Source organism: Strongylocentrotus purpuratus, unplaced genomic scaffold, assembly GCF_000002235.5.
Source record: "Strongylocentrotus purpuratus isolate Spur 01 unplaced genomic scaffold, Spur_5.0 spur5_scaffold_1, whole genome shotgun sequence".
NCBI lineage: Eukaryota > Metazoa > Echinodermata > Echinoidea > Camarodonta > Strongylocentrotidae > Strongylocentrotus > Strongylocentrotus purpuratus.
The window spans coordinates 5,837,661-5,863,670 of NW_022145594.1; the positions used below are offsets into that span (position 1 = coordinate 5,837,661).

At 39.2% G+C, this 26,010-nt stretch overlaps 1 protein-coding gene across 1 annotated transcript; it reads left to right on the forward strand.

Annotated features, from left to right (window-relative positions):
* Positions 1–3,495: 3,495 nt before the first annotated feature.
* On the forward strand, positions 3,496–25,524 carry LOC105438624. The gene is made up of 13 exons (XM_030978442.1): positions 3,496–3,777; positions 4,884–5,204; positions 6,767–6,901; positions 10,864–11,124; positions 11,951–12,247; positions 12,576–12,653; positions 13,353–14,111; positions 16,776–17,117; positions 18,324–18,571; positions 19,823–19,948; positions 23,410–23,614; positions 24,483–24,533; positions 25,238–25,524. Exons 2-13 carry the CDS (start codon positions 5,039–5,041, stop codon positions 25,522–25,524), a joined length of 2,955 nt encoding a protein of 984 aa, XP_030834302.1. The 5' UTR covers positions 3,496–3,777; positions 4,884–5,038.
* Positions 25,525–26,010: the final 486 nt, after the last annotated feature.

Sequence of the window (26,010 nt, forward strand, 5' to 3'; positions counted from 1 at the left end):
ACGATGTTTGATTACACCCCTGAACTTAGCGTCCCATGCCCCCATTAAAGTGCCCCTACCAAGTTAGAACATTATGCCCCTCTGGAGCTAAACTTACCCTGGGCGGCATGTGAAGAGGGCGCAATACAAAAATATTTAGAGGGGGGGGGGGGGCGCAAACGAAGATACGCAAAAGAGAAAATAAAAACAAATGAGAAAATGAAGAAAAATTATGACTATACTCGGCATTATAATTCATAGTGTATTATGCCTTATAGATAATTTTATGACGATATGAAATGTGAACATTTTCTAAAGCTTTCTCACTTTGCTCTCACATAAAAGTGCTTTATGATCTCGTTATTTCGCGCCTCAGTATATGATGTAGATTATAAATGGCTCTTGAAGAGGTTCAACTTTAAACAAATGAAATGTAAGTTTCATTGCTATATAGGGCCTATAAGTTGCATCAGCTTAAATCTATCACATATTATTTTATCAAATATTCTATCAGCTGTTAAATATCATGCTCCGAATAAAGGATGATAAGATATAACATGACACCAATACAGCACTTAGGAACATTAGTGTTCAGAGCTGTTATCATTATCATTATTGTAGTTAATATTATCGAAGTAACAGTGGCTAATTTTCGACGCTTTAATGAAAACATAACTTTCTGTTGCCTTACTAAATTCCTTAACATCATTTTTCTTGTGATTTGAGAACGTCGTTTATCATCATATGCAAAACTGTAAAGCGCTCGACTGTAGCACTCCCTAGGAAAAATTCCTGGGTAAAAAAAAAATATCAATAATAAAAAAAAGTTTTTTTGATGGTTACATAAATACATTTAAAAAATACTTCTCGGTCGCTTTGCTCCCTTGATTGTTAAGTAACGTAGATATAAGTCGGGGGAGGGGATAATTTCATTTTTTTCTTGGGTGCCTTTAATCTATTGAGGACCCCCCGGGGGGGGGGGGGGGGGTCGCCGCTTTCATGTGTGGCGATCGCCGGACCTGTGTTTTTTTACCATCATCCGTCACAGTGTTTCCTAATTGATGACAGCTTAACAAATGAATACATTTTTTTTTTAATCGGATATTGCTCAAACTTTCCTCCTTTTATTATAGGTCAGGATCTCTGCCAACTCCAGGAAGCTCCGACGAAGGCATCGGCGTCGGAGCTTCCTGGAGTTATATCTATGCATACTACAGTGGCGGATCCAGCCGGCGGGAAGAGGGGGGGGGGGGGGGCCCAATCCGTGAGAAAATATTAGTTGCGACTCAGCCACCGGTGGGGGGGGGGGGGGGGGGTAGGAGGCACTTTTTGTCCAATTTTTCAGGAAATATTTTGCGCCGACTCAGTCAGCCGGTGAATAAGCGGGGGGGGGGGGGTGGGGGTGAGACCACTATTTTTGTTTTTTTTCACCTAATTCGTGAGAATTTTTGTTTGTTTAATTCTTTTTTGTTGTTGACCCGTCAGCCCCCCCCCCCCCCCCGTGGATCCGCGCCTGCAGAGGATCCAGACGGCGTCAAGGGGGGGGGGGGGGTAGCCAAATCTTAATACAAAATTTAGTGCCGACTCAGCCGGCCGGCGAATGAGCGGGGGGGGGCGCTTTTGTTTTTTGTTTTATAAAGGTTAACTTTACGTTATTATCCTATTTTTTTATCGTTTTGGGGGGCTAGGGGGGGGGGGGCCGGGCCGGAATAATCGCTACGTGGATCCGCCCCTGGCATACTATGCAGCAGCAGAGCAAGAGCTGATTGATTTGTTGAATCGCATCAAACAGGCAAGTGACGAGAAAGACCTTATTCTAAACACCCAAAAGACAAAAATAATGGTTGTCGATATAATAATAACACTGACTTCACCGTAGCTGTAAATCGAGTACTTGGGTTCAATTATCACTAACAAAGGAGAGAGCACCACAGAGATAAGAAGAAGGATGGCAATTAATGGCGAGATCAACAGTACAGAATATGTCTCACATCAGGAAGAGCCGAGGCCTATCTCTCAGTCTGAAGGTTCATTCTGCTTCAAGCAACTTCTTTCTCTATTGCTACTTACGGAAGTGAGTCCTAGCTGGCCGGGGCCATGACAAAGAATGACAGAAAGAGAGTTGATGCCTTTGAAATGTGGTGCTACTATAGGAGGCTGTTGCAGGTCTCATGGAAAGATAAAAAGACAAATGTGTGGGTCCTGGAAAAGACTGGAACAGACTGACCATCAGAAGGGGAATCATGCGGAAAGAAAAATAAACTATTTTGGGCACATTGTTAGGAGATCTGAAGGTGTTGAGAAGCAAATACTGCAAGGAGCAGTCGAAGGAAAACGGGTTGGTCGTCCACCAATATCTTGGACTGATGATATCAAGAAAGTGTCTGGACAATTAAAGCAGGGCTCCCACTTAGCCGAGTTGGAGCCTCGAGTTGTGGCGAGCTGGCGCGATCTTATGGCAAGCAGTTTTATCATTAAAACATATTGCTTGATATCAAGAATTCAATTCTTGATATCACGAAATCGAATTCTTGATATCACGAAATCGAATTCTCGATATCACGAATTCAATTCTTGATATCAAGAATTGATTTCTTGATATCAAGAAATATGTTTTAATGATAAAACGGCTTGCCATAAGATCGCGCCAGCTCGCCACAACTCGAGGCTCCAACTCGGCTAAGTGGGAGCCCTGCTTTAGGAATGAAAGGTGCAACACAAATGGCAGGTGAAAGAGTTGCATGGCGTGCTCTAGCTCGTGAAGACCACAGCAGCGCTTTAAGGCCCATGACATCGAAATACAAGTGTATTCCTGTTGGTGTGCAGTCCTGCATACATCTCATATTTTGATATGTAAACTTCTGAATTTGTTTCATAGATTTTTAAATATTTTTTGAAATATTTGTTTTTCAAACTTGCTAAGCTCCACCCCAAAAACCTCCAGATCTCATTCCCCTTGTGACATCATCTGTTAGTCATCAATGAGCTAACTTGAGAAAGAGGCATGTAACTTTGCCAAAGTTGGCCACCTGTTACAATACCACAAACAATAGCAACATATAAGTTGCTATGTCAGGCATGTCAGACTAAACTAATTATTCTAGAATAGACAATGGTATGTAATTTCCCCCAGCTTAGCACACGTTCATAATAGAATTGCATGCTTCCATGTGTACAATACATCATCATTGCCTTTGTTTTCATGGTGATGCTATGCAGCATGTCTGACATGGCAACTTGTATGTTCCTATTGTATTACGTATTGTAACAGGTGGTCGACTTCGGCAAAAATACATACCACTTTCTCAAGTTAGCTCATTGATGACTGACAGATGATGTCACAAGGGGAATGAGATCTGGAGGTTTAGGGAGTGGAGCTTAATTAGCAAGTTTGAAAAACAAATATTTCAAAAATTATTAAAAAATCTATGAAAAAAATTCAGAAGTTTACATATCAAAATATGAGATGAATGCAGAACTGCACACCAACAGGAATACACTTGTATTTCGATGTCATGACATGGGCCCTTTAACAGCGCCATCTGAAGTTGATGATAATGATGATGTAAAGCGAGCCCTCAAGGAAAAATGCGCGCACGCGCGGAACACATCGTAGCATGCAAAGTGGGTTTTCCCCACCGCTGGTTTTCCCCATTGAATGAACAAACACAACAACTTCGAGCTACAATGTATAATGTGAATGTGATTGCTACGCTACGTACATTATCAGCTGGACGAATATGAAAGAGAGTGGGAAGCAAAAGACAAACGGAAACCATCCAGCTTAACAGGAGAACGGTAAATAAGACATATATGTCATATAAATTTAAATGTTCATTTTTACTTTAGAAATTAGAATTAGATCATAGATGGAGCTCCACTGGCGCCGGCATGGCACAATTGCTAGTTAGTGGATTTGAAGGTAGATATGTCGTTAAACAAGTAGAGGTCTATCTTGATCTATTGCGGGGAGTCGATTTCTGTAATCTGTATGGTTTGGTCAGCAAAATGTCCTCTTGGAAAATTCTGGACAGTGAAGAGAGACTGTCAAAGTTGTGGAACTGCATGATTATGTATAGACTCTAGTCTGCATGGAGAGAGAGAGAGAGAGGTGGTGGGAATATTCTGAATCTGTAAGTAATCTTTGAAAAATGTATGGGCCATATAAATATTGGCATGCATGCATGACTTTCAAATTCCAATTTTGTTTAATTCACTAATTAGAATCTAGCCTAATTATTATTTAATTTGTAACCAACTGCGGCCGTGTTTTGTGCACTGTAGCCTGTAGGTTGTTGCTGTATGTACTTGCTGAAGGAAACCGTCAATTATAGATGATTTTGCATTAATTTTAGATCAATTTTTCCTGTAGTAGTCTACTAGTACTAGTAGGACTAGTACTATAGTACTTAGTAGGCCTATAGCGATTCTCATGCATCAATGCTCAACAAGTGCGAAAGTGTCATGAGTGTGGCCATTGAATTGTATCACTCTCGCTACTCAGTAAACCGTCTAATATGGTATAAACTCTTTTTTGTTGTGTACGCAAAATCTTTTCACAGGAACACACCATGTTTTCAGTCTAAATGGGCTGTATTTATAGAATTTCAGCTCTGTTACACTGCACAAAGTTTACAGGCCGTCTTGGGATCAGTAAATAATAGGAAGGGCGGTCATGGGCAGTTCAGTGTCTGTCATAAAAGGAATTTTTTCCAGACTAGTAAGGAATTCATTTGTTTAAGAACTGGCAGGAAATGTACTGCTCAAAGGTTATTTAGAGTTAGTAAAGCTTATTATGCAGTAGTGCATACATTTGCATTTTTGACACAGAGGGGTACTTCATGAATTACCAATACCAATTGACTTTCCTGTGACTTTCTCTTCTTTTTAAAAAACCTTTGCAGAGCTCTATTGACTGCCAATTGAGCCATCAAGGCATGCTTTGTTTCAAGTGCTTCATCAATGGATTTCTCAATTACCAGAAGTCTAGGAATTCAGGAAGCAAAGGTTTAGCGTGTATTCTTAAAGAGCAGAAGTGATCACATTCCATGTGGTCAGCATGCCTAAGAAGAGGGTTTCACACAATAGAAAAAAATGGCAACAGTCATCAGCAAAGCACAACCCAAGAAAAACCAAAGATGAGAATATGACAGGACCCAGTACCGATCCCCAAGGGACACCAGGAGACGGAGAGAAAGCATGGTCCATGAGGGATGGAGCCACAGGTTAGTTTCAATCGAGTAGTTGATCAAGTGACCTATACAGTGTGAGCCAAAAAAAAGTTTACACCTAGAAAATTGTTAATTATTTTATAAATCATCTATGAACACTAAATTATTATACATCCTATGAAGGAGTGTTTTATCCCGAATCGTTTGGTACCATTTTTGTGTGGTATGTGATATAATTAGCAGAAAACTTACTTTTTATTGGTAAATTTTCAGTTGATATTGGCTTTCTAATTCTTGCGTTTCACAATACATGCGCCACCAACGTCGTCCCATGAGAGGCACCCGTGGGTCGACAAAAAATATGGCAAAGAATGAAGATTCATATGAGAATAACATTCTGCAGCTTCACAATAGAAGACCATGATGACGATTTCAACTAGATCTAATCCAGATCGAAATGCAAAATGATGATGTGCCGGGACTGAGCGGCAGCTAGCGGGGCCAGCTCCCAGTGATGTCTCACCGGCGTGCGATGAATAACTAGTGAGCTGATTTGTCGAGAAAGTTGTCGACCCATCTCCCAAAATTACTGTGCTAGAGTTTCTGTCGCAACTGAACCGGAATGAGGGCGCAAGGATTGTGAAACGCGAAAATTGGATGGTATTTGAAAAGTATGTCATTTTACACCGAGAGGTACATGTACATTGTACATGTATGTTTATTGTCATGAAAAAATCTAATATTAGGAAAGTCATTGGTTAATGTCTGAGCATACATGTAGGTCGCAATGTACTTGTAAAGTTTACAGAGAAATTACACTTGCAAGTTCCTTTTTTTTGATAATTACTTGACATGACATTGTGACCCAAAAGTAAGGATTTATTTTCAGAATACCACCCCTTGACTCTGCAATCTACAAGAAAACTAATCAAGGAATCAGATTACAAATTTTTCTCAATTTAATTCCATTATGAAGACTTGTAACATACTAGTTGGAATGTTGATGAATAGGGCAGCTACTAGTACTATACAAACATATTTTCCTGCACTTCATGCAAATTATAAGAATAATCCCCGCTTCTGCTGAGCTACAATGATGAGGCAATAAGCATTCACAGAATTTCTTCCTACCAGGTACCCACTTATCTCTCCTGGGTGGAGATTGGCAGAAGGAGTTTAAAGGGGGTGTAGCATCGCAAATTCTGGTTAACGCCATCTACGACTTCTTTTGGACAACTGCACGTAAACGAATAGACTTACTTAACGGTCAGCGCACACTAGCATTTGCGAAACAGACTGAAATTCTCCTCATGCTTCAGTTTCGCGTATGTTGCATGCACATGAATACTGCAGTGGCGTCGTCTGTAGTCGTTTTATACCGGGTTGGCCCCGAGTCAGGCCAAGGGAAAGACACGTAGTATCGTCAATACGGTCATGCCACACCCCCTTTAATGTCCTGCCAAACCCTGTCCTACTTGAATCACTAGATCAATACACCTCTAATAAAAAAGTGATCTGCATCATATAGTCAGTGAAACTTTGGGTAGTTTTCCGTGAGGTGCTAATTGCCATGCCGAGTAGCTATTTTCATTTCTTTTTAAATTCTTTCTTCAAAGCAATAGCTGCAATGCGACTTGAAGAGAAGGACATTCAACAAGACAGTATGGCTCTACTCCAAAAGAGCAGCCCCCTGGTTGACCAACCTTCTGGTGATGTGGAAGTACAAGAGAGCTGGCTTGAGAATCTGCCAGGTATGTCCTTGATTTAGTTTTCCCTTTATATCCCACACAGATTATCTCCCTGTGCAACGTCATGGGATAGATAGAGTATATTTGAAGGCTACATAATTATCTAACTGTTTCCAGTGCAAGATTAATCTTTACCAGTGATTAAAAGGTAATCATGGAGCTAATACACAAAGCAATCCTTTAGTCAATTGGTGTTAATGTTCTGTGCAAAATGTATGTGTGGCAAATGAGCAACTGTTCATAGATGCGAAGAAAGCAACCAAAGTATTATGAAAGTAATTGCTTCTCCATCCATCGAAACAAGCTCGAGCTTGTCATATTAGACTAGTTTTTCAGCAATTCTCTAGAAAATGGTCAGAGCACTATTAAGCTCCCTGTTTCTAATGATAACATTGTCATAATAATATAGATGATAATATTAATAGTAACGATATAGATGACGTGGAGCTGTAGCTAAGTACCTTCTATATACAGGTCCAAACCAAGAAGAATAATTTCTATACCGTACTTTATGGCCTCTTTACTCCCATTATATATCATAGAAATTATGGCGAATACTCAAACATTCTAGTTTAGTATGCTTGTGGTACTTTGTGCAATGATGAAGTGGGTTTCATTCAATAAGTTTTGACTTATTTTCAAACATGTTGTTTGAACGTACATTTTTTTAATTGAATGATAATGTTAATGACATCTGAATTGTATAGACTACTGTTTTTCAACACTTTTTAAACCCTCCATATTTGAATTTAAATATTTGCAGACCAAGAAAAGCAGTTCTGCCTTCCTGAAATTCAACATGAGTTCTTGAACTGTTCAGTTGTATAAAAAATGAAACAAGTCGATAACGAGATGATTTTGAATTTCTTATCTTTGTTTTGGTTGAAATGACACCATGAAATTTTCAGGAGGTCCATTGGAAGTGGCTTGCAACGAACAGTCACATATCATGTTCACGTTCACGTATTGCGCCTTTTCGTGAAACAGGTCACCAAAACCTACAAAGTGTTGGGTTACGTGACCCAACAATTTGTCGATTTGCTATATGCAATCTACGAAAGCTCACGTAGCGGGCCTTGGCCTTGGCCCCCCCCCCCCCGCAAAAAAAAAAAAAAAGAAAGAAAGATAGAGAGAGAAAGAAGGGAAAAAGGAGAGAAAGGGAAAAAAAGAAGAGGAAGAAGAAAAGAAATGGGGGAAAAAGAAGGAGATCGAGGGGGGGGGGGCAAAAGGGCCTTGCCTCCCAGCTGTTACCTCCCCTTCCCCCCCACATCAGGAAGGAAGGAAGGAAGGGAAAGGAAAAGAGGAGAGCTAAAAGGGATACTAAAAAGAGAGAGTAGAAATGAAAAGGGTAAAAAGAAGGGGAGAACAGTTGCGATTAATACCGCCAACAACGTGTGGATCGGGGGGCCGAAAGGCTCTTGCCTCCCCCTTGCAAACCTGAAACAGAGAGAAGGAAGGGAAAGGAAAGAAAAAGAGGAGACAAAGGGAAAGAAAAAAAGAGAATGAAGAAAGGTAGGGGAGATCAGTTACGATTTTCCCCGCCAACAAGGGTGTAGATCGGGGGGGGGGGGGAACAGATGCCCCCCAAATATAATTCAAACATGTTTTATTTCTCATTTTCCTCAATGTTTAGTAAATTATACTTTTTATACGTTTGTCGGAAAATGGCAAATTCAGAAAGAAAGAAAGAAAAAAGAGTGACCTGCCTTTGTCACATATAGTAAAGTGTCAAAATTTGCTCATCTGACCGTGATTAATTGCCTAAAACCCCTGAGCTTCCGGGGTCTTCCCCCTGGACCACACGCCAATTACCCCCTGTCCACACACAACATTTTCCGTGATTAGTCATGATTAGCTATACCGTTTCGCGATAGTGATACCGTTTCGCGATAGTTTTACGACCAAAATTGTAGGTGTGGATGCTCACTAACGATACGTCGTATAACGAAACTAGTCTAACGAAACGCAGGTTTGGGCATCGTTTCGAACTGAAACTCGATAAAGAATCACGCCTAATCACGGACATTTTGTGTGTGGACGGAACTAGTCTTAACTGGGCGGGGCTTAACGTGACCTCGAGCGAAAGGAGATTATGAGCTCTCATTTCTGCTTCCAGCTGACCGCTGCGCAGCCAGCTGATTATACATAAATATACTGCATGCATTGTTCCAGTGGCACAGTCAATGCAAATACTAGTACTAGTGGTGCTGCACATGTGTTTCTGTTTCGGTTTCGACTGCGCAGTAGCAAACTGCGCACCTATACGACGTTTCGTTATAGAGTTTCGGGATAACTTTTTTGTGTGTGTGGACACCCTGGAATTTATACGATGATTCTTTAGTGACGACGTTTCTTGTGTGTGGACATCCTGGAATTTATACGATGATTCTTTATACGACGTATCGTTATAGAGTTTCGGGATAAATTGTTTTGTGTGTGGACACGCTGTTAGTGACCTGCCAGTGTCAGAAATAAGGTATCATTATGCTCATCTGACCGTAATTAAATGCCTAAACCCCTGAGCTTCCGGGGCTCTGCCCCCTGAACCCAACCAATGGCCCTAAGGCGGGCCCCTGGATGCTCATCTGACCGTGATTAATTGCCTAAAACCCCTGAGCTTCCGGGGTCTTCCCCCCTGGACCACACGCCAATTAGTGACCTGCCAGTGTCAGAAATAAGGTATCATTATGCTCATCTGACCGTAATTAAATGCCTAAACCCCTGAGCTTCCGGGGCTCTGCCCCCTGAACCCAACCAATGGCCCTAAGGCGGGCCCCTGGATGCTCATCTGACCGTTATATATTGCCTAAAACCCCTAAACCTCAAGGGGCTCCGCCCTCTGGACCCCCCGCCAATTCCTGACCTGCCAGTGTCACAAATAAGGTATAAAAATATGCTCATCTGACAGTTATTTAATGTATAAAACCCCTGAGCTTCTGGGGGCTCCGTCCCCTGGACCCCACACCAATTTGTTTCCTGCCTGTGTCACAAATAAGGTATAAAAATATGCTCATTTGACTGTTATTATTGCCCAAAACCCCTGGGCCCCACACCAATTTGTGTCCTGCCAGTGTCACAAATAAGGTATCAAAATATGCTCATCTGACCGTAATTAAATGCCTATACCCCCTGAGCTCTAGTCGTTACTCTCACTCTGTCTCACTCAGTGACTCATTGTCACCCAGGAAGCTCGGCCAGGCTAGGCCAGTAGCTAGGCCAATGCATGCCCTAAGTCCACTGCAGTGGCAAAGCCGTGTTGAGCCGTGGCCGCGTAGCCGTAAATAGTATCGCACGTCATTACCGAGTCTATACTAGCTGAAATCCCAACAGCTGAAAAGTTATACTTATAATCATCCCAAAGTATACTTAGGTTCTCACTTTGTATCATCGATAATCTCGCTGAGCGCTGGCTAGCCTCGATCGTCACGTCGTCAAACCCTGCCGGCCTTGTCCTCGTCGATATTGTCGCGACGCGCTGTCAGCTAGCTAGGCGCAAGCGATACGTACATACTGTACGTACGTACATACATAAATCATACATATTATGGTGACGTCATGACTAGTCTTAGTAACAAGCATTTGCAATTTTTAAAATATTGATTAAACACTCGCGTCACGTTTCGGTAGACGTGATCATTTGTGTTTTACCGTCATGGAAAACAACGAATGGTAGGCCCTATACTTCGTAAATTACAGTCACCTATTTTACGAAACAGCGCAAAACGTGAACGTGATACGTGATACGTGACTGTTCGTTGCAAGCCTATCTTGAAACATGTATCAGGCTATCAGCTTGATATGAATAAAATGCATAAATTAAAAGATACAGATAACAAGTGATTTGATTCCTAAAAGTTCCTTTTTTGGCAGTCAAAAAGATAATTACAAATATCATCAGCTCTGTGTCTTATTTTCCTTTCGTTTTAGCTTTAAGATCAATCAGTGTTCTGTTTTTAAACATCCAGAGCTCACCGAACTCACCCTGTGGAAGGTCAGTGAGGTCATTTCACCGCACAGATTAATGCCATTGGCACTGAAGCTTGGTCTACCTCAGATAAAGTTGAAGATTCTGCTTGATGAAAGAAGCACCATGTGCCAACAGGAAGAGAAAACCTTCAAGATGCTCTACCAGTGGTACATTGACCAAATAGGTGACCCGTCCAAGTTCCTCTTCCAGGTTCTGACAACAGACGAGGGTCTAGACCAGGAACCAGTCTTCAAATTGTGTAAGTCCAAGGGTAGATACTGTAAAGAATGGATGTAGGACAGAGTTCGCTAAACAGGGAATGGGGGTAACAAGTTCCTCTTCAGGGCATCGAATGGTGTTCCTAGAATGTAAAGAAGGTATGTAGAACCAACGTTGCTAAATATGTGAATGGGTGATGGTGATCCTGATGACTGTTGAGGACCTATACACTGGAAACAAGTCCTCAAATTGTGTAAGTCAAAGACCCGGCCCCCCCTCTCCGAGAACGGTCGGACCCCATGCGTGTTACCAAAATGTCCGGTAAAGGGGTACTTTTCGTGCGACAAAGTCCGGCCCGAGAATTGTAAAAAAAGGGGTGTTTTAACTTTTCACCCGGAGATTTCTTTAAAAAGGGGGTGTTTTTTCTTTTTTTCTCTCATCTCTTTGGACTCCTGAGGAATTATTCTGACTTTAGGGGGGTACATTGGGCATTTTTCCTGATTTAGGGGGGTCTCCAAGGCAGGAAAGGCCCGCGAAAAGCACGCGAAAGGGGGTTCGGAAATGTTGGCAGTCCTCAGATAGGGGGTGCTTTCAAAAAGAGGTAACAAGCATATGCGTACCCTAAATAACACTGAGTGGGGGGGCCGGGGTCAAAGAGTAACTAGATTATTTAGGAAGTATTTATGAAATACTGTAAAGATGTGATGATGGACCAAACAGGGAGCATGAGAATGATGATAATATTTTGGTACAAATGTCATGTTAAATATCGTCATCTACATGTATGAACTCTACAAACAAAGCTCCCTGCTTTGGTATTTAGATTGAAAGTGACACATAATCCATTGTGTTTTGGTTTCTTTCAGTTTTTGAGAAGCAGCACACATGCACAAGCCTTTTTGGAAGATCTTTCCAGGATTTGCAGCTGTGGGAAATAGCAGAAGAACTCCATCTGGATAAGCTGATCCCATTGAGTCTTCGATTAGGTCTGACCTATGCAACGATCTGCAGTATTCGAGAGGACAGCAACAGTCATTCTGTAAATGTATGCTTCAACGTCATGGTTCAGTGGCAAAAGAAACAAACAGCTCAGATCGACCAGGTCGAAACTCTCGCCAGGATTCTGGAGGCATGCCGTGAGAGAAGAATAGCATACATGATCCGTAAGTTTTCAGTACATTCATGTTCTTCCGATGTTTCCTTTCTTTCTTTTTTCAGAAGTGCAACATCAAGAGCACAGATGTAATTCATGTTTTCATTTTAGACTTGATCAAAATATCTCAGAGAACCTACATTTAACTCTAGGTACATGTAGCTATTTTGTTTGGACCGACCTAGACAGAAAAAGACAAATATGTTCCTCTCTTCATAGTGGACAGAGTAATTGAATTAGACTGAGCAAAACAGGAAAAAGATAATACAGGAGATGGGAATTGTATTGGCATCTACTGTACCTGAAACTAATTCAAAGCTTTGTCTTGTAATCTACAGGCCAGAATCACTTGGGTGTCACCAATGAGGGGAAGACATTGCTTATCAGTGAAGACCAGCCTATGGAGGGAGTGACAGGTAAGACATTTTATATTCACTCTAGCTTCGGTGTACGACATTTGCTCCTGCAACAATAATTGCTCAGTGCACTGACCAAATTCTTAACTTCATCCCTGGACCCAACATCATGATATACCTGCCCCTATAACCCTAAACTTAACTTAACACCCACTTGCAACCCTAACCCTAATGCTGTAAATATGATGTAGTAAAACCTAGAGCAATTTTAGTGCTAGCAAATGTCGGGTCACCATCGCCAAAGATGGGAAAACATTGCTAATGTATGAATATCAGCCTATAAAAGGTGATGCAGGTAAGACATTCTATATTCTCCATCACTTCAGTGAGGATTCCAAGTCAGGAAGTACTTTGTACATGTTTTATTCACCTAGCAGAATTGTTGTTGCTTCTGTTGCATGTCCGATAAGATATACATTATATAGTCTTCTACGCTATTTTTAATGACTCCCATCAATATTCTAGTTTTTGTGTCTGTCTCTGTTTTGGGGCCATAGCTTTCTTTTCTTTTTTTTTGTGGAGAAGAATAAAGCAATGATTTTGTTCATAACTATGTATTGGTGATGAATCTTTGTTAGCGTAAAAAGACAGTTTATATGAATTAAACTGTGACATAAGCAATGTCCTCTTACAACTAAGCTTATTTTTATACCTTGTTCTTGTTCACGAATGGTTCATGTTGTGTCTTTGTTTCCACAGAAGTTCAGCTCAATGTCACCCATTCCAACCAGTTGATAAGGGAAGAAGCACAAGGTAAAATAAAAGCTCTCCAAGATGCCAGTTCCTCAGAGGTCAGTTTGGTCCCATCCACAGGAGTAGCAGCAGATTTTTTAGAAGGGCTGAAGACATTCAGCAACTTGTGTAAGCGTCACTCAGACTTAGTGAAGTGCTTGAAGAGGAGCATAGGGAGAGATGGATTCTACAAGCTCATTGGACTGACTGTAGATTCTATTCATTTACATGTGAAGGTGTACACCATCAAAGGGCTACGTTGGCTTCAAAGTGATGTCCAAAGCGGCCGCATCGGACATCAGCTTGGAAAGGTGCTCGTCTCTGAAAAAACGAAGCAGCAAGTTCTAGAGGACATCGTTCTAGATGTTGTGCTTGAAGGAAGTGGTGCTTGGGATCTACTTTCACATGCAGTCATTGACCCGATCCCTCCAAGCACTAGTCTGTCAACAGATTTTGAGAATAGGGAAGCATTGAAAGAAGACAGAACATCATCGTCAGATCTCATGGCCCAACAAGGACACCCAGTTGTCCCTGAAGCCACTGTCAGAAATCAGGTTTTCAATCAAGAGGAAGGAAACTCTGGTCTCCTAGCTTGTAGTTCTCCTCTGGCAACACCCGGAGCAGTTGCTTCAGTGGCACCTCATGTATCAATGAGACAAGAGAAATGTGGGCCAGAGGATGCTGTGGACGAAGATTCTGCAACAAGCACAGAGAAGGCATATTCAGGTAAGAAATATTATATTCACATTGAGCTACTTGTACTTCTACATCTCAAAGATTTGTCTTTTACATTGAACTTGACTTAGGGAAATTGGTGATTTTGTTAAAAGGCAGAAGTTCTATTTCAAGCCTTTATCTGATCCATGTGTGTTTAATTTGTATGAAAGCAGCAAAATGAGATAAATAGAATGATGACAGGTGAACTCTCCTGTTTTTCATTTTAATAAATTTACATTTATTTTTCTCCAAATTACCTTCTCCCTTGGGGTGCTACTCAGAGATATTATGGATAACATGCAGTGCTCCAAATACACGGGGGCGTTGGGCGATTCGCCCCCGTGAGCTACCTAATAGCCCCCGTCAGGTTGCTCACGGGGGCGATTGCAAAATTAAAAATTTATGAAATAAATATTATCTTTTCTGTTATAACTTCAACACAATATTGAGTTTCAATTTTTAAACCTTAAACCAATGAAATGAAACTTAGATTAGTGTGCAAGATTTCTCGCTCAAATTTATCGGTGTCTAGAGAGTAAAGGCCGCCATATTCTCCCATCTCTATGAGTATTACTGATACAAACAACGGAAGCTTGCAGTGCAGTGCGGCCGTCAGCAGTGGCTATACTGCGCCGTAAGTACTAGTGCTGTAGTCAAACGTTTAACTGTCCGGTATCCGACCACCCATGGCACTATCTGTTTTCAATTGGACGGTTTCGTTTTCCTATTTTTTTTTTCTTCAATAATATATTTTTTTTAAAGTTTTGATTTATGCCCCTCCACCTGGCACTATGCCTGGCAATGTCTCCCAGCTCAGTAATTGGTGTGTTGACTCACCACTTGGAAACTAGAACAGCACTCCAATTTGTCTGTCACCTTGGCTTGAAAGTAATCTTTGTAATAGATTTCAATATGATGTTTATAATAATACTTCCTCCAATTTTTCTTCTATTACACATGGCGTATCACAAGGTTGTATCCTAGGTCCTCTACTGTTTTTAATTTACATCAATGATCTTACACATTCTTCTAAAAACGACATTGTTACTATTTGTGACAAGTTCACAAACACAAATCAGCGCCTTCAACTGCACCTTGCAGTTAAATGAAAGTCCTTCCGGCATGGGTTTTTTAACACGGACCTGGCTTGCTGCCGACAGATCGAGTCAGCCAAGAAAAACATGGTTAAACGGAATTGGAGATATACGTGATGTTATAGCACTAGTTAGTACCGGTTTGTGTGCATGCTGCCACCCCATATGGTCATAAAGTTGTTTTTCGTTGTGAAAAGTGTGAATCCTCTGAAATCTGGTGATTCCAAATGACCAGCAAATAATAAACCTCGACCAGTAAATAAATATTGAGGAAGACCAAAGATGTTGTGACAGGATATGGTAACATGGGCGGATCAGGGGGGGAGGGAGGTTTAGGGGCAGGTGCGGATCCAGGATTTATAAGGGGGGGGGGGCCCAAATTTGAAATTATGCGAGCCAAATATTGGTACGTAATGGTGACACCGGCAGTGGCAAAAACGTTTTTTTTTGGGGGGGGGGGGGGTAGACAAAAAAAATCCCCATCACCCTACTCTTAGATGCAGGCCTCGCTGAACGTTTCTCGGCGGGGGTCAAGGGGTGGAGCCCCCAGAAGCTCAGGGGTTATACCTGTAGGCATTTAATTACTGTCAGATGAGCATATTTTGATACCTTATTAATTTGGGACACTGGCAGGACATAAATTGGTGTGGGGTCAAGGGGGCGGAGCCCCCAGAAGCTCAGGGGTCTTAAAAGTTTTCCGTCAGATGAGCATATTTTGATACCTTATTTGCGACACCGGCAGGACACAAATTGGTGTTTGGTCCAGCGGACGGAGCCCCCAGAAGCCAGAGGGTTTTTATACATTAAATTATCGTCAGATGAGCATATTTTTATACCTTATTTGTGACATTGGCAGGTCACGAATTGGCCTGGGGTCCAGGGGGCAAAGCCCCCGGAAGCTCAGGGGTTTTGGGCAATAAATTACGGTCAGATGAACATATTTTGATACCTTATTTGTGACACAGGCAGGACACAAATTGGCGTGGGGTCCAGGGGGCGGAACCCCGGAAGCTCAGGGGTTTAGGGCAATAAATTACGGTCAGATGAGCATATTTTGATACCTTATTTGTGACACTGGCAGGACACAAATTGGAAAGGAACACTTTTTTTAGTTGTTGCTTTCTTTAGCACAAAAACAAAAACATAATTAAAATCTTTCCCCTTTTTTCCTTCTTTTTTTTTGCCGAAGGGGGGGGGGGGGGAGGGGGGGGGGGTCCGGGCCCCCTGGGACCCCCCCCCTGGATCCGCCACCTTTAGTACTATGGGTGCTGCAAATTGTACTGCGAGTACTACATGTAGGGTAGTACTGCAGTAGTACCATGGGTACTGCAAATTGTACAAGTCTAAAGCCAGGTACTGCAGTAGGCTTACTACCGGTACTGCATTAGTACCCCAGTACTTGCAGTACTTTTTTTACATGGGTATACTAATACTACTACTACTACTACTACTACTTAGTACTACTTAGTACTACTACTACTACTCCTACTACTACTACTACTATTACTACTATTCCTACTACTACTATTAATAATACTATAACGTATAGAAATATCTCCTTTGATTTTACTTTTACCAGATGAAATAAAAGTCAAACGAATCAAGATGGAATGTTGTAGGAGAGTTGGAGTTGACGGTGGCAAACTTCAGCTAGATACCTTTGGGATTGAACTTGAGATCCCTCCTGGTGCAATTGAAAGCGAAGCGCCGCAGGACATTTCTCTTCGTGTCCTGACAGATACTCCTAATCTTGGCAACAGCAAAGAAGAGATGTCAGTCTGCTTTGGTGTACAGTGTTTAGCCCCTGATGACTTAGTCCTCAAGTTACCGGTGACTTACATAATACCTCACTGTGCTGTGATTCCACGATACTCCAGTGTGGAGGCAGTCTTGTACACGGGAGAGGGAGAATACTCAACCGGTAAGTACATCTTAACATATGCCCAATATTACGTAAGCCAGTTCTTAGTTTGTGCTATAGTATTAGTACCAAAAAAATATATATATATACACTGTATATCTGTAATCTAAATAAGTTATGTGTAAATACTAGCCAAGGAAAAATGGATTAAAAAAATAGTAATAATAATAATAATAATAATAGCCTAATAGTCCACTCCAAATTTTATTAAACCGAAACAGAAATTTGTATCGCCCAATTGATTGTGAGCCCGGCAGCCACTGAGCAGCGCCAGATCGACGTTGCTCTATCCCTTATTGTTGAACGCCAAACAAGGTAGCAACAACTCCCATTTTTTTCTTTTTGGTATGACGCGGCCGGGGTTCGAACCCACGACCTCCCGGTTGTGAGGCGGACGCTCTACTGACTGAGCCAACACTCCGGCCATACAATCATCTCCTGCACATTTAATCTCAATTGTAAATATGCATTTCATAGATTTCTTATTTTCTAAATTTATCATTATCCCTCCTCAAATCGGCAACAATTGATTAAACAATTTCCACTCCCTCACAGTTTGAAAAATATGAAAAAGTATATACAATGAACCACTGTGAAAGAAAATTGCAAAAATAAAAAAAAATAATTCCAATTTGTAAACAAACGTAGTGATTTTATATTCTACACCGCTATTAGAGACTTCACTGATTTGTTAGAATTGAATTGCTCTTATTCGAATAGGGATAAGGCGCTAGTTCAGAAGTCTATCCAAAATTTTACCCGTAACTCTAAAACTCTATAACTACTAAAACATACCAAAAATGAAGTCAATATTCATCAAATGTCCAAATAAAGGTCCTGATTTAAAAGTCGTTATGTTTGTTACCTGTTTCGTGTCAACTTTTAAAATCTTTTTCAGAGTATTTTTCCTACAAACGAAGACTTATAATATGCACTTTCTCACGGGATTCATAGCAAACTGAGGCACAATAATTACATACCGTCCCGACGGTCGGTGCGGGCGCGCGCGTGTGTTAAGTTAGCGACTGTAATCTTAATTTACCTCTCATATAAATGTAATGAAATTGTATAATAGGCAAAAACTTACTGTAGTTTCTATTATCAACATTATGCATACACTAGAAAGCTCAATTTGAATGATGGTGTATGTATACTACATATATACAAGTATATAAATAAATATACTTACATATCTGTTCACACTAGACGCAGAAGTAAAGGAACGAATTCCATTAACACAGTCTGGAATACCCAATTGCAACATCAAGAGAGATATACTTAGCTTGCAGATGAATCACTTCTCTTGGGCGTACATCAGATTAAAGATTAAAAATTTCTTCTTTAGAGGGAAGCGATTGTGTTGCCTGCCATTTGCCCAAAAGCTACTACCAGAGGAGAGAACTCCTGTCGTCTTACGTGCACATCTCTATGATGACATGAAAGGGAGCAAGGAGGTAAGAATATTGTCTAAATGTCTTTGGCATTTAAAAAAGCATAGTCAATGTTACTATGTTGATGCAAATCTTGAGAAATGAATTGATATAAAAATTTGTGTTTCAAAGCAACTTTTAGCCTAAGAATAATTATCAACTCTCTAGAATATCACAAGCTCTATCATTTAATGTTATCAAACATCTCTGGTCCATTGAAATCTTGTGTCACAAAGATGGAAAATAATCTTACAAGACTACTGTCTTTCTCTTTTGTTTTGAAATATTTGTTAACTTAACTCGTTTTCGCGCGTAACACCATCACACACAACATAGAATCACCATTTTTTTTCTCTTTCAAGATATTTCCCATATTTTTGCGAACAATTTGATATACCACGTTTATCTCTTTATGACCATTAAAGATGAGCGTACATTCAAGATAAATGTCCGTGCGCGCGAGCTCTTGTAATAAATAACTATGGGCAAAAACATGCCTATACAAAAATCCATAGTAGCTCTATGGGATGCACCTGGACTCCAAATTTGTTTTCATATTTTGATAGAGTATGGGTCGGGATATGATTTTATGTCTCCGTTTGCCATTACAAATATTCTGACGTCAACAAAATGGCCTTCAGACTCAAAAAAAGAATTTGCATATTATGACGTCAGCATATTTATGGAAAATTTATTGTATCTCTGTAAATATTGATCATATTTTTCCTCCAAATTTCGATATGTTGAAGCTAAGTCCCGCCGCCGCACTAATGTCCTTTGACAAGACATTGATCTACATTTGCCACACTCCACCCAGGTGAAGTAAATGGGTACCTGGTAGGAATTTATTCCTTGAAACGCAGCGCGCATAACAGCTGCACTGCTAAAGCCAGGGTAATTATGCTGCATTATTGTAGAGCGCTTAGAGACTTCTGATAAAGTAAGTGTTAGGCGCTATATAAGCAAATATAATTATTATTAAGACAACTCTCCACAAGCTCAGTCGACATTATTTTTTCATTTTGATGACGTCATCATAGTGTAAATTTCGATTAAAGGCCACATGTCAGAAATTTCCCAATTCGTGAGTTATGCCTATGGAAGGTGAATTTCGTTCACATCATGAATCTTCATGACTTTTTTTTGTTACCAGTAGCTTGTTTATTTTTGCTCTATTTTGTCTCAAATTTTAGTTAGAACAGCCCACCTATACTTGTTCCAAACAAGTATTACATGTCTAGTTTATTTTTGTATTGTTAAATCTTTTTGTGACAGATGGTATGCCAGGAACAAGACATAGGTTTTGCTTGTATTCATCCTGAAGTAGAAGTTCTTATCAATGTGGCAGAAGTTGACATCATAATGACTTGTTTCATAGAGGGTGATTCAATTGGAGAATCCGTAAGTTCTCTTTTATAGTAATGAATGATGATAAATAATAATGATAATAATGATAATTATAATAATAATAATATTATTATTAACAGAATAAATTCTAATGAATATAATGATAATAATAATGATAATAATAATATATTATTAATATATAAGATGTTTAAGGCACAAAATCCACTTAAAATCAAATGGTCAAGGTGCACTAGTGTAAAAGATAAAACAACATTCATGTCTCTAAACAAAAATACCAATAATTAGGATACATAATTAACAACAAAGCAAAAAGAGAAAGAAGCCAAATCAAATATTTTCTTTTTAGATTGTTTTTGAACTCTTCAACTGACCTGCAATTTCTAATCCCTTGAGGGAGAGCATTTCACAGCAAAGGCCCTGCATGAGCAATAGCCCCTCATACTCAATGTGTAATTAACTTGGGAACAACGAGTCATCCAGAGTTTTGAGAACATATTACAATGTGGACGGAATGCAATGATTTATCAAAGTAATACTTTACGAAGCAGAGCCAGGGACACAGTGAAATCCAATCAAAAGAATTTGGAAAACAATTTGTGAACTTTTAGCCCACCAATTTAGTGCTTTTATTCATTTTTTATTCAGCAGAGACAAAATCAAGAAAACGGTGAATACAAAACAACGTGAAGGTTTGGAGAGAGTCACATGAATACCGGGAAAAACTATAACCGGAAGGTTTTCTTTCCAAGAGAAGCTTTGAGAACTGGTGTGATGTGACTGTGTTTGTTGGAGAGGGTCACTACACAAGCAGCAAAGTTTTGCAATTTTGCTATCAGAAAAGTTGATAGTGAGGCAAATTTAATAAAAGGGCATTTCCAAAATCAAGACGAGATGAGATCATATGTTTGATTTAGTTTGATTTGGTTTGACTTGATTTGATTTCTTTACCAAACTCAAATAAGTACAACTCTCTCTCTCTCTAAGTGCCATATCGTTTGACTTTGGTGATCATGCTGTTCCACAACCCTCGGCTCCTAGCCTTCTGTATTAGTACCACTCCCAGTTCTTTCACTCCTCTCTCTTCCAACAATTTTTGCAGACTGTCCATCCAAAGTATCCTCCTTCTTCCCCTACTCCTTCTTCCCACAATTTTTCCTGTCAAAGCAAGATTCTCTAGGCCTTCTTTACGTATAATGTGACCCATGAACTTCAACTGCCTAATCAACATCTCATGTTTCATTTTCCTTTGCACTCCACCTCGTGTAAGAACTTCCTCATTACTAAATTTGTCAGTCCAGGGGATTTTCATCATTCTTCTTAAAAACCACATTTCACAACTTTCCAAACGCTTTTTAGTATCAGAGGCTAAAGTCCATGTTTCACTACCATACATAAGTACTGGATAGATGTAACAATGATACTCTTATTCTGGTCCTCATACAAGTACAACACATGAATCTTTTTATACAATGATATTTATATAATTCATGCAATTCTGGGTTTGAAACAGTGTTCTGTAGAGTGCCTTAGGGATCCCTACTTGGCCCTCTTTAAAAAAAAAAATTATTAATGATCTCCGTCTCTCTTTCTCTTTATCAGCCGTTGTCAATTCACTGCAGGATGAAGGCCTCAGCATGATGTTTCCAAATGCCTCTGTTCAGCGCCTGTTGGTGCCAATTTGTCTGTCCCCAGAACCGTTGCAGCTCGTCTCGCCATCTTTTTCTTTGACGTCCCCTGTTTTGTTTTCCCTCATATGGTGTCCAGTGAGTGATTGCTGAGCTCCAGCGATTGTCATTCCTACGGCTGATGTGGCCCGCCCAATTCCATTTCCTTCTCTTCACTGTTTCAAGGATGTCCTGGACTTTTGTCTGTTCCCTGATCCATTTGTTTGTTTTTCTGTCTTTGTATGTGATGCTTAGAATACTTCTTTCCATGTTGTGTTGCGAGGCTGCTAGCTTTCTTTCCCTTTTTGAAGTTAGCGTCCATGTTTCTGCAGCATATGAGATTGCTGGGATGATGCACTGGTTATATACTTTCTTTTTCAGGCATAATGGGAGTTTGCCTTTCATAAGGGTGCTGTACCTGCCAAAGGCTCGCCATCCAGCTTTGATTCTTCTTCTTATTTTGTTGTCTTGATTTTTGTCTTGGAGGGAGAAACGTTGCCCTAAGTATATACTCCTCTACTTGCTCCATTTTGGTACCGTTCACTTGGATTTGTTTTGGATCTTTGGCTGATCCTGCCATGACTTTAGTCTTCTTCATGTTCATTTTGAGGCCTGTTAGTCGGCTTGCATCGTCCAGTTCTTGCAGCATTATTTCGAGGTCGTTTAAGTTGTGAGATATGATGACAATATCGTCTGCAAATCTCTGTCTATGTTCGAATAATTCAAAATTTGGTATTTTTGCCGATGATACAAATATATTTATTTGTAACAAAGATTTAGGTTATTTGCATTGCAATACAAACATTGAAGTTAGTAAAGTCCAGGAGTCGTTCTCTGTTTATAATTTAGCTTTAAATATTCAGAAAACAAACTATGATTATCAGGAGAAATAATATTGACAACAAATCTTTTAAGTGTATTAATTGATAATACTGAGGTACAGAAAGCTGAAACTATTTAATTTCTTGGAATTTATAGAGATGATAATATAAAATGGAAAAGCCAAGTCAATAAAATAATTTCCCATATTTCTAAAAACATTGGTGTATTAAATAGGCTACATGAATTTGTACCCCTAAAATACATTGCTACAGTTTTATAACACCTTAAAATTACCATATTTGCCTCAAATTTTGGGGATCTTCTAATAAATTTGTATTAAACAGAATTATTATCTTATAGGAAAGACGAATTAGAATGATTTCTCATCCTGATTTAAGGGCACATATTACCACACTATTTCAAAATTTAATATATGAACTATATGATTATAATCCAGGTAGTTTTATGTATTCATATTACCGTATACAAAATTATTACCATTTAGCTTTCACTTTTTGTTTAGTAGAAATTTCTACATTCACAATAATAATACAAGGATAAATCTGATTATCCTATTGGATGTGGAAATCCTCCTTGTCTCGGAAATCACTATCTCACAATGGCCCTGTATTCTGGAATAATTCACTGGAAAATATTTAAAATTCTTAATCCTTTAATATATTCCAATCCAAACTTAAAAATTACCTTCTACCCAATATTTAATACTTCCATTAATTAATTTACCTATATTGAATTGTTGTTATTATTTATTAATTTGTTTTGTTTTCCTTTCCTATATGAATTATACATTTATTAATACAAATATAGGGTTATGTTGTCAATTCCTCACCTTTTATTACCCCCCACATATATAATTAATGTATTGAATAATTACCATGTGTATCGTGTATAGTGTTTTGTTATTTTGTATGGAAATGTGGAAATAAATCAATTCAATTTAATATATAAAAGGAGAAAAAAACTTTTGTAATTCTTTGCTCTTTCAAGACTGTCCAGACTGTCAAGTATGACGATATACGCAGAGGACACCGTTGGATAAAGTCCTTTATCTTGAACCTGAGAAGCCAGACAGATGTAGAGGTAGTAGTGCCCCTGCAAGTAGGTCAGAAAGAACGATCACTGAAAGAACTACTTTGTTTGTTAAAGTTTCCAACTCCTCACAGATCGACCAGTCTTCCAACTCATGGCCTAGGTATTCATATTTGTGTGACAAAGCTGGTATGATTTTTAACAATAGCTATTAATGCAATATGTAGTCATATTCCCCCAGTGCAATATTATTGTATGTAATGGATTCTGTTCTCTTTGGCTATGAAAGGTGATTTGTGATTTGTTCATCATAGATTTGGGGAGGAAAAATTCCTCAGTACATCTAGATGGTCCAATACCACACTGATAATGCTGGAAAATATATTCATACAAAATCCAACAAAACTTACACTGAATGTTCAAGATTACAAATAAATTACATGTGTCGAACAGAGCATAAGAAGATATTGGAATCAAGGTAATTAAGAAGGTCCGTCACCACATGTCACTATATGTGCAAATGAGAGTTGTGATTTTTATTGAAGGTCATTTCCAACAAGTTTTTGTGAGGTTACTTTTTATGTTACTGATTCAAACAATCAATCTACTGCAGGATAAACAAACCAGAATGAATTATAGCCATGTTCTCTCAACATAAGATGCCCATACCAGAGTTCAAGATTAGTTTCAATCAATTTAAGCTGTTTTCGTCCTTCATATATTTTTGTATAAAGCAAATCAGCCTTTACATCAGATACATGTATTTTGTCTGGAGCCATGAAGGTGTTCAATCTATGTTAAATATGGGAGTTAAACCAGGCTTGAAAAATTTTCAAGGAAATTTCTTCCATCCTTATGAAACTTCATAATGTTTGCGAGATAAAAAGCCAAGGAGCATTATTTGTCATAATCTAATTTTATATGCACTGTAAAATATGATCACCTTTTTGATAGTAAGAATCACTTTCAAGTTCCTTATACAGCAATTTGTTATTTGACTGGTACTCTTTTCCTGATTTGAAAAATTGCAGAACCATTGCAGGGTGCATCAACTTCACAGCCACAGCAAGCATCACATCAAAGTACTGTGGAAACTCTAGAGTAAGTTATGATAATTTCTTTCACCTGTAATACTATCAGCATGGTTAGGAGACTCAGACTGAGATCAGAACATGTGCAGGTGTAAACCTGAAATCACTAATGTATTTGGAGGAGGGACGGGCAAGGGGCAGTTTGGCCCCCAACAAATTTGAAAAAAAGAAAGAATAATAATCAGCTATATTACATATATAAATTATTGCAAGGTAAAGGATAATCAAATTGCTGCAAACACTGCATGCCTAGAGTGTTGACATTATGTTATTAAATATTTTTTGCTCGGTTGCAATGTAAGTTTGCAATTAATAACAAAATATGAATAAATGAAGAGAAGGGTGAAAACTGGGCTCACATATCGTATTTAAAGCCAAATAGAGATAATTGAAATCTGTCAGTATGCTATGAATTAAAACCATAATTGGATATCGCTTTTGCTAATGGTGCACGTGATAACACATCAAAAATCGAAATCCTAACATTTCAAATTGGGCAAGAAAATGTAACAATAATAATTTGGATTCATATAGTGCTAATAATTAATACAAAAAACATCTCCAAGCACTACAGATATCACGTGTATAGCAATTGGCTACAATTTTTTCCATAACACCCTCCCTTCCTGTTGTCAGTACATGTATTATACTTAAATGTTTTTGTTTTAATATGATTTATTTAAGAAACATTTCAGGTAGACAGGAAGACTTTGACGAAAAGCTGACCACTGTTGCTCGAAAAGTTGTCAAGCATGTAGAGATATATAAACTCGGGAAGGGTCTCGGCTTTGAACCAGAAGATATTGAACGTTATGTCGACACAAACGTGAAGAATCAACATATATCATACATGGGTACACTGTCAATGCTCCATGACTGGAGAAAGAAGCAAACCAAGGCAACAGAGTGTGAAGCCTTGAAGGATATTCTAAGGAAGGTTGGTCAAATTCGTCTCGCTGATGAGCTATTTTGTACTTTATGAGATGTGAATTATGCTTCTTTATTGAGGACTACATTGTTCCAATGATATATATACATATTTGATTTGATTTGATAAGGTTTTATTCGAATATTCAACAATACAGCTGGAGGCTGATACAAGTGAATTTACAAGGTAAAAATAATTCCATATACATAAAAATATAATTATATGCTTTAACATATATGAAAGTATAATGTCTGTGTAGCTTAATCAAAGTTCCCCATTGGTGCCTTGATGTACAAAGTAACATTTCTAGGATCTAAAATAGCACATCAAACTTTAAATATCTACCCTTTACATTATATTCAGTACCGGTACATTCTTTCAAACCTATGCAGTTACCCGTTAACTACTGATTTTCACTGAAATTCACTGAAATTCACTGCCTCCCATACGCTTAACACAGGGACCACTTGGTTCCAGTAGACGATGATTTACATGTTGCTCATGAATTAATATGTTTGTTTATTTCGATTGCTATTCTAA

Bases quoted from the DNA above. Each gene is read 5' to 3' on its own strand.
- LOC105438624 (XM_030978442.1), top strand. From the start codon at position 5,039: ATGCCTAAGAAGAGGGTTTCACACAATAGAAAAAAATGGCAACAGTCA. The intron at 11,125-11,950 runs GTAAGTCCAAGG...GGTTTCTTTCAG, and splicing joins GGAACCAGTCTTCAAATTGT to TTTTTGAGAAGCAGCACACA. The intron at 17,118-18,323 runs GTAAGTACATCT...TGTTCACACTAG, and splicing joins AGAGGGAGAATACTCAACCG to ACGCAGAAGTAAAGGAACGA.